Raw genomic sequence first — 14117 nt, forward strand, 5'->3', positions numbered from 1 at the left:
TCCGCTGTCCCTCTCCATTCAGCACTCACCTCCCCCACTCTAACGCTTTCCTCTTATCCAAAATAAAAATCGGTCCTAGCTCACGCAGGGATTGTATTGTGAAGACCTTAGCTTCGAAAAAAATATCAAGTTACATGAGAGCAATAAAAACATGTTTCACGCCCTCCCCTCCCCGTTCTCACCCACTGACCTTTTTCAGCCTACCTGCTTCAAAGTTCCCAGTTTCTGGAGGTCAACTGCTGCTTGACTCAACTATTAACCCAGAAGGTGTCTAGCAATGAATTTCGGCGATTGGTATTGCACTTTTATTAGATTGAAATATTTGTAATATTCATGTAATTCAAAAAAGAATGATACCAAACACATAGTTGGAAAAATACATAGTTGGTGATTTCTGGCAAAACTCGCTGTCCTCATAGCTGAGTATCTCGGCAGTTGATGCGGCATTTTTTTCAGAAAACAGGATATCAGGCTATTATCAGTTATCAATTTATGAGTTGTACTATAAGTCTCACTTGTCAGAGTTACTGAGGAAGGGATGCCTTCTCAGGATATTCTGTTTCTTCCTGCTAACAATCCGAATTCATTTACTCATCTGGCACTATGTTATTTGGAAAAGAATGTGTAAGTTGCCCTCTCTTTAGGACAAGAAATTTCATGGTGCAGTCATATGTTTATGCTTCACCCTCTGCAGTATGTTCTGTGTAAGACGTATGTGATAGCATCAGTTCTGAACTTCACCTCGCACGAGTGGTTCCATACTTTCTAGGGTGGGTTGACTTCAAACTAGCGAGTGTTTTACGTGTGGGTTTGACAAAGTCAGGTTTCATTTTTATTAGTTTTATTTTTATCCGTCTACGGACCATGGCCCTTCCGCAGAAACAAGTGAGTACTTTAAAAGATTGTCGGAAAATAATTGAATATGAAGTAAAGCATCCAGGATAAAAGCGCGTGAATATTGCAGCACACCTTGGGTTGTCCACTAGCGCATGACAGTAGGGGTGGGGGTAGAGTGAGCTACCTGGTGATAACAATAAGTGGGATGAAGCCGAGAGTCAGGTGGGCATTGCTACTGACGATTAACGTAATGTTGTTCATGCTTTACACATTGCCTAAATTACATGGATAATATATTTATTAGACAGGAACATTACAAATAATTGACTATTTTTGGCCTATGTGATCCATCTCACAACCAATCACTGCACCGGCGAAAGCAGTTGTTTTAGGCATAACATGCATATTGCTCTCGTGAATACATTTACGGGAAATAGCATTCATTGGATGAGAATTTTTACATTTTTTTATTTTTTTCCAAACCTCAGAATACAGCTCTCATAGGCCATTTTAAATCGAGGTGTTCAACAAATTCAACAATGAAGCGTACACGAACAACCATGCCCTGCATAAGGGAAACTTACCCAGGTGGGACTTGAACGTGCGACCTCACGTTTGGCAGGCTATGACTTAACCCCATCGCCACCGAAGCTGGCGAGGTCATCAGACAGAAATCCATAATAGTTGTGTAAATGTCGAGTGGAGAGCAAACATTTTTAGCGAGGTGGTGTGTTCCTTTAGGATAATTGAAAGAGATATTCGAATCAACAATATGACCTAAGTGTCTTGATGAAGTACTAGTATTCCAGTAATTGACTAAAATCTTGTTTGAATCCTTAAACGAATATCATAATTATGCACCAAAATCATGTGTTTCCTGAGACATCGGCAACCTAGCCAAAAATTCCCCCATCAATCACTTTCCCGCCTGCATCGTTTTTTTCCTCCATCCCCCTGAAAAACGATTGATCGAGGTTTCACTGTATAAGTTAACATTTATCATGAAATTTCATTTAAAATTGTAAACGCTGCTCAAAAGACTGATACAGTTCAATTCTTAGTTTGTATTTTTTGAGGAAGGAACAAATATTTATTTTGCAAAATGACTGGATAAACAATTGTATGACCGCACCCTTGCTGCTGAGATGTGTAATATAAGACGAGGTGTCCGGGTAACTGCTCCTGGATTTTGAGGGTAAAGCCCAATGCCTGTTCTACACGCTCCGCTCAGCGCCTAGGATCAGCCGTCCTGGTGGCTGATCTTGCCGTGTAGAGACGTTGCCACGGCTCAGCCGAGGGAGTTGGATCATCTCGCCTGGGACCCCCAGCTTAAGTTGCGCTGCGCTGTTGTCACCAACTCTCTCTCACATGGCGCGTGTATTTGGTTGCGTTCAGTTTTCTTCTGAGTGTGGTTCTTCTCACTAAGCCCATAAATGACAATGTTAGTGGTGCAAAGCTCAAAATGGGATTGTGGATGAGACCAACGTCCTTACTGGAATATTATAATACGTTCCCAGTGAACAAGAAATTTGAAAGCCTTTACCATCGTAGCCTTCTTGTCAGTGTTCTTGCCATCTTCTCGCGGTCACTTTCATAACCATTCCATTGATGATCCAAAACAGTCGTAATATTTAATTAACGGAGTCATAATGTACCAAATATATATTTAGGATTTTTTCGATGTAAAAATTTCAAAATTCTCTACTTAATCTGTAACGAAACCTGAGAAGGTATTATCGCCCTAGCCGACAAAAAATCAACTCAATTATTCTAAATTCATCTCCTTCAGTAGAAGAACCGCATATAATAACTCGGGAATACACTGATCTGCCAAAATAAATCCGGTAATTATGTGCTTTGCTAGAAATTTTTCCATAAAATGCTTCAGTGCTCGCCGTTTCTCAAGTGTTCTTAAGCTTTCAGTTATTGCCATCAGATGGCGAGGGGTCGACTTTAAGCCTCTCGTTAAGAATGGGTTCCCACGGAGTGATTTGGCTGAGCTAAGCCGGATGAGCTGATCCGAGCGTGTAGAACAGGCATAAGCCCTGCAGTGTTGGGTCCCAAAACAAAGGCATCGCACGCTTACGACCATCAAAAAAGAGGGAGAGCTAGGAAACGTATTTATTCGGTATTCGTTTGCCTGCGTAGTAAAATCTCTGACGAAAATTTGCGGCTTTTGTGTCCCGGGTCAAGTAACATCCAGGCACATATTTTTGTCTTTAGTAGGGTAAAGGTTAATGAAGAGGGTGCTGTCTAACTTCCCTCTATTAATCTTACTCAAAGTTCTCATTATCAATGCCTACCTAGTTTTCATCCCACAACAATCAGGACTTAGTGTCCTTGGATCAAAGTTAATATTTTTAGCGCTTGCACTGCGGTCATCACTTTTTAATATATACGCTGGCCTTTGTACCTTAGCAAAACAAAGCAACAAACTTAGGCATGCCTTCTCTACAACCAAACATTTGGTAGATAGCCTCATTTTATAGATCTCACAATAATTTGGTTTATTTAATAGTTAACAGTTGACATGGGTTTTCTTCATTCCCTGGTGGAAAGGATACTTATATAGTGCAGATGCTCAAATTTTTTTCTCTGGAGTTTGATCAGAGAGTCGCAAGAATCTAATTAGTCTTCTTGCCAGCTTGAGTGGTCTCAAGTAAAATACCAATTTTTATTATCTAAAGACATAAATATTTTTCACATTTATAAGTTTATGCAATTTCTCAGCTGGTTATATCAGATGGTAATATTCACCTATCCTTAGGGTAAATTAGGATTAAGCTCGGATGTTAAGGAAGAGAATTCACCCTATCCTACACTGTCCGATCATGCCCGACCCAGGAATCCTTTAACGATCTGGCAGGTCTGTAGTAAAACAGCTTTTTGCCCGAGGTTAATCAGTTGTTTTTAATTCCCAGGTGTTCGACTTCTTTTTTGACTCTTTTAGACAAGACTCCCTCCGCAGAGATTATCAGTGGGTGAATGCTGACGTCTTTCAACTTCCAAATATTTTTTATTTCACCTGCCAAATTTTATCATAATCATTATTATTTCCTTAATTGATTGACACCCATTATTTTCTTCAAGTCTAATGTGAAAGAGGAGGAAGAAGACCATGTTGCAGAAGGGAATTATCATGTGCTGGATGCAGAGGATGCTGCTGCTGGGATTTCAAGCAATGCCTCAGATCCCCTGGCAACACATGACATAGTGAGTATACTCTGGCTTTGTTTAGCGCAGTTTTGCTGTGATGCAATTTTATTCCTGGGTGGAGCATTCCCAACAACACTCATCCTCATCCCTCAGCTGAAAGGCACAGTGTTTTCTCCTGCTTGATCAAGCATGAAAATGTACAGTACAGCGGTCTTGTTTATTGTTTAACCTGGCCCAGGTGTGGCCACTAAGCGGCCCTCTCTTCCCCTGGGCCAGGGCTCTTTTACAAAAGAGATGTTTTACAAAAAGCCCGGAAATAGCTGTAATTTTCATCATAAAATCTTAGAAATCTCTCAAACTTGATTGTAGAACTAAGATAGACAGATGTTGTTACATGAACAATACATCTGCTTAAAATGCCTTATCGACAAACTGTGAGTTTGATGACATTTAGGTCATGAAAATCTGGAAGAAACGTGAATTTCATAATGTAGTGAGGCTGGGAACCCTTTTTTTACATTGTAGGCATATAGTCAACAACATTTTCTTGATGTTTTATTGAGGATGATGTAGTTCTACATTTTTGCATCATAGGCAACATATGACATAGTGAGTTTACTCTGGCTTTGTTTGATGCAGTTTTGCTGTGATGCAATGCCATTCCTGGGTGGAACATTCCCAACAAGTCTCAGAAACGCACAATCTTTATCCCTCAGCTGAAACGCACAATGTTTTCCCTTGCTTGATAAAACATGAAATGTACAGTACAGCTGTCTTGTTTAACCTGGTCCAGGTGAGGCCACAGAACGACCCTATCTTCCCTTGGGCCAGGGCTCTTTTGCAAATGAGATTTTCTGTTATTATTTCAGCTCATAATATAGTTCTACATTTTTTCATCGTACGCAAATGACTTGGTGAGTATACCCTTGCTTTGTTTAGCACAGTTTTGCTGAGACGCGAAGTCCTTCCTGGGTGGAACATTCCCAACAAGTCTCATAAATTCAAGGAGACATTTTGGTCAAAAAATTACCATAGTATTCTAGGGTTATAACGATTTAAAAAAATTATTAAAGCTTTTAAACAATGTCACTGTGTGACAAAAGCAGCAATTTACAAGTTAGACAGATTGTGGGGTAGGCTTACTTGGTAAGCCACATTTAAAAATGAACATGTCCCATACACTACCTCATAAACGGTGGAAACTCTTTAGCGATGGACACCATGTAAAAATATTGTGCCAATAGTTTTAATGTAGATCCTCATGCTTTATACTCTATCACGTTTTGGTAAAACTGATGAAGTACTTCCGTAATGAAGAATTCTCTCATATAACACCTCCAATAAGGTTCAACAACTGTGAAGTCATTCGTATTTTGGAGAATATAGCTCCTGCTAACTTTTGAATGGAATTTTCAGAAATGGTTGATCTTAGAGGAAAAGGTGAACATACATTTTTGTAGATAATTACCATGTCTACAGTTTATGTCTAAGCTATTTTTATTGTAAAACTAACCGTTTGGCCAAAAATAAAAAAAAACATTTCTTTCACCCTTTGACCTTCAGTAAATGTTTTTTACACATGTGATTGATGGGGACTTCTCAGCATTTCCTTAGAGCAGTATCCCTAACTTTCCTGTAAATTTTCATCTTGTTGGGAATGGGTCAATGTCAGTTTTGTAAGGGCTATTAGTGTATGCTTTTTTTCATAGATACAAGCTTTTAATGCCTTGTTAGAATAATAAGTTGTTGATACCACATGAAAAAATAATGACATCAATGTCTGATTTATCACATAAATGATTTGTTACAGTGGGTGTATAACATAAATGAAAGGTTGTTTTTGTGTTTAAATAAATGAGAGAATGTTGAAATTTGGGTTTTCTTTTTGTGGTGAGGAAATTATGGACATTATAACCTATGATTAGAGGTCCGTGAATTTTGCGAGACGCGAAATAACACGAAATAACGAGAAATCGGTGAATAAAAACGAAATTTCGCATCAATTGCGATTTTCGGTGGATTCGAAAAAAATCACACAATCAATTAAAGCCTAAGCCTTCATTGTCTAACGCTGCCGGCGTTCATTTGCTCTATCTCATTACGATTCTAAGGTCAATTGGCTCGTTTAGTCTCGCACATATCGCATTCGCGTAAAATCGCGCACTGTAGTGATTTCTCCGATAGAATTGGCTGTTAAATTTATCACAGCCTCTCTCTTCGATTCCCATGCATCAATCCTGAAATGTTTAGAATGAGGCGCTTTCTCACCTGAAGAATTAGATATTATGAATGAAAAATGTGCGGAAAGAAATTCAATGCGGCCGCGGAAGAGCGGAAATACAAGCTCACGCGCCCGGTACGCGTCAGTGCCAAGCAGTAATTTCGGTGACTTACCGCGACGCATTAGACAGCGTTATTGGATAACTTGTTGCAGGAAAACCTTGAGTGTGGGTCTAATGTAACAATTTCGTTGACTTAAACACGTCCGCTGGCTTGGACCGGGCCGCTATTCACGGTACGGCCCACAGCGTGGCAGAGTGGCCTCGTCTCAAAGCGGCCTGAAGTTCACGGCGTCGTGACGCGAGCGGCGGCCGGCGAAAAGTCGTTTCGTCAGAAAGCGGCCGCAATGTAGCACTGCCTGTATTTCACGCCGTAGACGGCGTACCGCCGCACACTGGGGCCAAATCTATAAAAGGTGGCCATAATTAAAAAAATAAAAGTTCGGGGTTATGATTTCTTTTTACATGGTTGGGAATACACTTATTTGAGCTGCTGAGAAATACGTTCGAGAAGCAGGTAAGTGTGCACCTCTTCGTAAAAATCACTTTCAAAGTGGCCCGTGCGCTGCTGGAATACATAGCCTCCCTCTCGCTTCGAAATACCCTCATCTTCTAGGCTCCTCCTCAGCTACCCAATTGGCTAAATTTAAAATTTAAAAAATGTAATCAACGCAGCAATGTGCATAGATTAAAAGATGTTGCTTTACCATAACATTGAAACAAAATTAAAATTATTATTAACATAAATATTAACCAATAAATTGCACAACTTTTATTCAAAAATAAAAATACGAACATCATTAAGTTATATAGCAGTGCTCTGTAGTGCTCTTATATAGTTATATTACTGTAGTCACAACTCTCGGCTATCAAAACAAAAAAAATTAACTGCCCCAACCCGCCCCTTCGTGAATTAATGAAGAAATACGTAAGTAACCTCCAACCGTTTGGACGCCGAAGCACGTAGCTCGTTGACTCGCTGCACGCAAGGGGGAGCACTTACTTTATAATCAGCATAACAAAATGAGTTCTTTTGCAATAAATTGATGCAACAAAGACTCAAGACAAAGTATATACAAAGTTGATGCTATAATATCTCGTCCAGTAAAGAATGATATCCCTAATGCAGTTTAACCACGTTGCATGCATGGATTCGAAATTTCCAATGCTACTTGCAAGTGGCTTTCAGAATTTAAGTTAAAACCTGGCAGATATGCAAAACAAACGCTAAAAAATTGGTGGAGGAGCCTAAGAAGGAGGACTTAAAAAGGAGCTTAGTTTACACCGGCCAAAGTAGGTGTATGGTAGTATTAATGATGACAACACAGCTCGAGAACTCTGAAATTTCCGCCAATATAACATGCCTCAATTTGGAGCTTCTTCAGAGATTTAATACTGTTTTACAAGCTGTCTTCTGGCTATAGAATAAATATAGATATCTGCAAAGTGTATTCTATCTAAACAGCACGGCTATTGTTGAATTATATCACTGGTTTTGCATGCCAACAATGTTAACCCTAAATACTGTGGCACGAAAGGAATGCCATACAAAATTCATTGTTACCAATCGGAAAATTGTCAGAGGAAGCGCAGGAAGCGTACAACAAATTGTTGAGGAAATTCAGGGAAGATTTTACCCGAAAGTGCTCGAGGAAAAAACTGTAGTGGACTTGGTCGTGAGATTGATGTTACATTCCGACTCGATTATTGTAAGTCAGATTGTGATGCGGTCCAAGTCACTGACAGTTTTATGATCCGTAGCCATGAATATTTTGTATAAATCCTACCTGATAGAATCAGGATCTTCATCGGAATCGGTAGACAATTCTTTGGATGGAACGAAGTCTGCTTGAAATTTGTGTTTACGTTTATAAGCCTGTGTGCGCAGCTCTTTTCATATTCAACGTAGAAAACCTACTGTATAATAATATGCAATGTGTTTGTGTGTGTGTGTTTGTTAACGTTTTATATATTCTTATAAAGACATTTAAGTTAATAGTTTTCATTTAATATTCAAAATAATAAGTGGGTTTATTCAATAATGCAGTTTTGTGCTTAGATAATTTTTTCATGGGACGAATTAGAGACGGATTATAGTTAGTGTTTGCATTTTTTTAAGTGAGTGGTCGTGGGCCTGTTCATATTCTACGCAGACTGACTGTTATACATTAATGTTAATAATTTCTTTGCTACCTTATTATGTTTGAGGATATATTTTTAAGACATAAGCATGTATACATGCTTATAGTGTGTAAATTAAGATACATGTAACAATATCGGCAATTAATTCGTTTAGAATGTTTGAAAATTAAAAATAGCCATAAAATGATGATATTTATTTAAAATAATTCATAGAATTATTAATCGTTTGCCTTAAAGCTTTGAAATGCATTTCATATAATTAAAAATATTCCCCCCTTTTTACTGGATATAAGGAACAATTAATGTCTTATTTTAGCAAAAATTCCAATTTTTTTGGCAAAATTCAAATTTTCTTTATATTTTAATATCATATTTGAAATTAGCGGCATCGAAAACTTATATTCGAAATTTCAAACACATTACATGTTATTTAATAATTATATGACCACCTTTTAAGCATTTGGCCCCACTGTGCGCCGGGCCGGATTGAAATGGGCGCCGTGCCGTCAACTGCATGATTCGATTCGTTTAAAGACAACCATAGACATGTGTGGTTATTTAAAAGGACAAAGCGCTAGCACTGGAGGAATGGAAGGAAGGATAGGAGGAGTGGGGGTTCTCCTAATTAGCGGACGGATCGTCGGATATTCGGCTCTCCAATGAGCTACAATGCAAAAAAAATCATTTCGACATTGGCCAAATCTAATAACTAATTCTTCATGTGAGAAAGCGTCTCATTCTAGATGTTTCAGGATCGATGAACGGGAAATAATTTTTCAAGTTTCTTTGAATCCGATAATGTTTTGTTAAATGTGCTTCTTTCGCTGCCTTTCCAGACTGATTGGCAACAGCTGTAATAAAAAATAAGCGATTTTGTTGTATCTAGCTGCTGTCCTACCTTCCCTCAACACCTTGGTGAGGGGTATCGAAAGGGAACCCATGACATGAAACATTTTGGCCAGTTTGTAAGTTATACAGTACCATGGTTATACCATAGCTACCCAGCACTCAGTTTGAAAACACCATCGTAAGAGGTTATGTTTTACGGTTGGACTGTTTTTTTGTCATAGTTCCAGCTGTAAATATTGAACAAAGGATAGGAATTTTAAAATGCCAAATGCTAGTGATAATGTTCATACCTGGGCAAGTAAATTCAGCTGAGAAGGATTTTATGTGAAAGACAGTATTACTGTGCAAAGTTTGTGGTAAAAGATTTTAATTTGAATGATGTGACTTTGTAAAGCACATCAGTAGCGATACACTTACACATGCAAAAGATAGGGGCCCCTCAAAACGACAGCTATCGTTTGAACACACGGTCACTCAGTCAAAGAAAGCAAAGGAGGAGCTTGTGGTTGCTATTACAGAAGGATTTTTAAAGGCTTTATTTAGTGTAGAGAAAGTTGACCATCCAAAAATTCTGGAATGGCTCTCGAAGTGTACACATATGAGGTTAGTGGGGGTTTGCTGATCATATTCACCAAGACTACATACTTGACCCATTCATATACCTTGAACCAATATAAGTTGAACAATTTTTTCATTTAGTTTTATCAGAAATTTTGTACCATCGAAATTGTGTTAATTGTTATGTAAAAAGCTTAATAAAAGTATAAGTATTCATGAAATGTGTACCATAAAATAATAAAACGCTTATAAACGTGGGAATTGTTTGTAGCATTATAATAACACTGCCAGGATTTTCTATGATACCAAAATCACATGATTTCAAAACGAATTTTAGCAAAAAATAAAACCAATTTCATGGACCTCTACCTATGATTTTGGTAATAAGCTGCCTTTTCCTTCCCTGCATACTCAGAATTTTCCATTGCAAAATGGAATTAGAAACAACAATATTCATAATTGTAAACTTTGCATGGACTGTTAGAATAATTAATAGATGATATCAATAATAAAAATAGTAATATTAGCAGTAGCTTTTGCGTAAATGCATTGTAAAAATGTCGGCGCAACATATTTCAAATGCTGGCTCCATGTTAAAAGAAATGGGAAATCCATGAGGACAGTGCGTGTGTTGAAGACATTTCTACAGTAAAATGTCTGTGTAGTGGACGTCCTTAAATCATAAACCTCTATATTTCATGCCACCCCTTCGGTCCCATCATATTTACAAATAAATTTGTCTGCAAACCTCTTTGTAGTGAATCTCTTTATCTCGTAAAACCTCCACTTATGAGACCAAGGGGATACCCGTGAGATGGCCAAACTACCTCCACAAGTCGTACAGAGACAACTAGAGACCATTTATGCAGCCGTGATTACGTACATGGAATGAAATTTTCAGCAATAATTGTTTCATGCTTATTTTTTAATTTTACATTTAAATGTGCAGTAATTTTCACGTTAACCATTAATTATGGCTATTTTGAGACGGTCCATATGAGAGCATACCTAATAGTAAATAAGAAAAAATATACAGTAGACTCTCGTTAATACGAGCAACGTTATTACGAAGTTCTCGTTATTACGAAGCAAATTGTTGGTCCTGGCGAAAAGGCCTACCCGAGCTATAGTCAAAAGAAACTTTATTACGTTTATTTATTCTCGTTTTTACGAAATTACAAACCTCAGCCCCGGTCCCGGAAGTTATAATAGGAACTTTATTACTAAGTTCTACGCATAAACAACGGCATTTAGGTGGATATTCACTACGCTAAGTTTTAATAATAGCGCCACGTTTAAGTTCTTCTCGTGTGCTGTGCCCAATAGCGTCAATTATGGTTCTTTATTCAGTTCACACGCTACATTCCTGTGGAGTCATGGTGACCCACTCATAACCGCTCGTGAATTCCACGTACATTTAGTCCTCTTCCTACGCACATTCGATTAACGAATTTTCAGAGATTCGAGCATTCTAAATTTTCAAATTTCGAATTTGGACGGTGCCATGCAGTGTGGCGTTAGGAAACTATCACAGTGGGCACAATCTGAACAAAGTGTCATTGAACCCTGTGTGAATTTAGGAACTGTTCAGCGTTTCGCATGTTCTTCGTCACCGCGGGGAGCTATTTTTCGGCTCCGGATGCGTTGCACGCCTTGGTAGATCAGTTCGTCACGATCGTGAGTTAGCGCATACGTGCAGTGTAGTGTTGCATTCTGCAGGGTAACCGTACTCCTCGATTCCTTGCGTATAATTTGGACGGGGAGAGTTGCCCAATGACGGCACAATAGGAGGGGCGGATAACCCTGGGCCAGCACGGTTTATAGCCAATTGCTGTCCCCCAAACGCACCCTACACACTTGCTTAGTCATACAATGTTGTCGCCCTAGTATAGAGTCTATGTCACCGACTCATGGCCCAATAAAGTGGCATGCTGTCCCAATTAAGCGGAGAATACTCGTGGATATTCCTCTATTGGGTTCTGTTCTTCAAGATCTGCCCATATTAAGCGGCTGCTGCAAGTAACCGGTGGACCCAATAAACGGAATCTACTGTACTCTCAAAACACATCCCACATCAATGGTTCATGTTCAAAGACATTGTTGTTGAAAAAATGTGATTTTAGACCTTGCAAATGCAGTAATTACAAAATTATATTTTTAGAAGCAAATTGAGTGAAATATGTACATACTAAGAAATTTAGTTTTTTTCATTCACTTCACTGTGAAATTATAATCCACAATACCGTTTATGGGCGTTTATTTGCTCTATCTCATTACGATTCTAAGGTCAATTAACTCGTTTAGTCTCGCACATATCGCATCCGCGTAAAATCGCGCACTGTAGTGATTTCTCCGCCAGAATTGGCTGTTAAATTTATCACAGCCTCTCTCTTCGATTCCCATGCATCAATCCTGAAATGTTTAGAATGAGGCGCTTTCTCACCTGAAGAATTAGATATTATGAATGAAAAATGTGCGGAAAGAAATTCAATGCGGCCGCGGAAGAGGGGAAATACAAGCTCACGCGCCCGGTACGCGTCAGTGCCAAGCAGTAATTTCGGTGACTTACCGCGACGCATTAGACAGCGTTATTGGATAACTTGTTGCAGGAAAACCTTGAGTGTGGGTCTAATGTAACAATTTAGTTGACTTAAACACGTCCGCTGGCTTGGACCCAGCCGCTATTCACGGTACGGCCCACAGCGTGGCAGAGTGGCCTCGTCTCAAAGCGGCCTGAAGTTCACGGCGTCGTGACGCGAGCGGCGGCCGGCGAAAAGTCGTTTCGTCAGAAAGCGGCTGCAATGTAGCACTGCCTGTATTTCACGCCGTAGACGGCGTACCGCCGCACACTGGGGCCAAATCTATAAAAGGTGGCCATAATTAGAAAAATAAAAGTTCGGGGTTATGATTTCTTTTTATATGGTTGGGAATACACTTATTTGAGCTGCTGAGAAATAAGTTCCAGAAGCAGGTAAGTGTGCACCTCTTCATAAAAATCACTTTCAAAGTGGCCGATGCGCTGCTGGAATACATAGCCTCCCTCTCGCTTCGAAATACCCTCATCTTCTAGGCTCCTCCTCAGCTACCCAATTGGCTAAATTTAAAATTTAAAAAATGTAATCAACGCAGCAATGTGCATAGATTAAAAGATGTTGCTTTACCATAACATTGAAACAAAATTAAAATTATTATTAATATAAATATTAACCAATAAATTGCACAACTTTTATTCAAAAATAAAAATACGAACATCATTAAGTTATATAGCACTGCTGTGTTGCTCTTATATAGTTATATTATTGTAGCCACAACTCTCGGCTATCAAAACAAAAATAAATTAACTGCCCCAACCCACCCCTTCGTGAATTAATGAAGCAATACGTAAGTAACCTCCAACCATATGGACGCCGAAGCGCGTAGCTCGTTGACTCGCTGCACGCAAGGGGGAGCACTTACTTTATTATCAGTGTAACAAAATTAGTTCTTTTGCAATAAATTGACGCAAAAAAGACTCAAGACAAAGTATATACAAAGTTGATGCTATAATATCTCGTCCAGTAAAGAATGATATCCCTAATGTAGTTTAACCACGTTGCATGCATGGATTCGACATTTCGAATGCTACTTGCAAGTGGCTTTCAGAATGTAAGTTAAAACCTGGCTGATATGCAATACAAACGCTAAAAAATTGGTGGAGGAGCCTAAGAAGGACTTAAAAAGGAGCTTAGTTTAAACCGGCCAAAGCAGGTGTATGGTAGTAGTAATGACGACAACACAGCTCGAGAAATCTGAAATCTCCGCCAATATAACAGGCCTCAATTTGGAGCTTCTTCAGAGATTTAATTCTGTTTTACAAGCTGTCTTCTGGCTATAGAATAAATATAGATATCTGCGAAGTGTATTCTATCTAAACAGCACGGCTATTGTTGAATTATATCACTAGTTTTGCATGCCGACAATGTTAACCCTAAATACTGTGGCACGAAAGGAATGCCATACAAAATTCATTGTTACCAATCGGAAAAATGTCAGAGGAAGCGCAGGAAGCGTACAACAAATTGTTGAGGAAATTCAGGAAAGATTTTACCCGAAAGTGCTCGAGGAAAAAACTGTAGTGGACTTGGTCGTGAGATTGATGTTACATTCCGACTCGATTATTGTAAGTCAGATTGTGATGCGGTCCAAGTCACCGACAGTTTTATGTTCCGTAGCCATGAATATTTTGTATGAATCCTACCTGATAGAATCAGGATCTTCATCGGAATCTGTAGACGATTCTTTGGATGGAACGAAGTC

The 14117-nt window shown here is 38.9% G+C and overlaps 1 protein-coding gene across 1 annotated transcript in view; it reads left to right on the forward strand.

Annotated features, from left to right (window-relative positions):
* LOC124172500 overlaps positions 1-14117 on the forward strand; it is a 47204-nt gene that overhangs the window by 10974 nt on the left and 22113 nt on the right. Inside the window, exon 4 of the mRNA XM_046551940.1 lies at positions 3928-4050. Coding sequence (XP_046407896.1) covers positions 3928-4050 — 123 coding nt within the window. The remainder of the gene's footprint in view (positions 1-3927; positions 4051-14117) is intronic.

Source organism: Ischnura elegans, assembly GCF_921293095.1.
Source record: "Ischnura elegans chromosome 13 unlocalized genomic scaffold, ioIscEleg1.1 SUPER_13_unloc_1, whole genome shotgun sequence".
In the NCBI taxonomy this organism is placed as follows: Eukaryota; Metazoa; Arthropoda; class Insecta; order Odonata; family Coenagrionidae; genus Ischnura; species Ischnura elegans.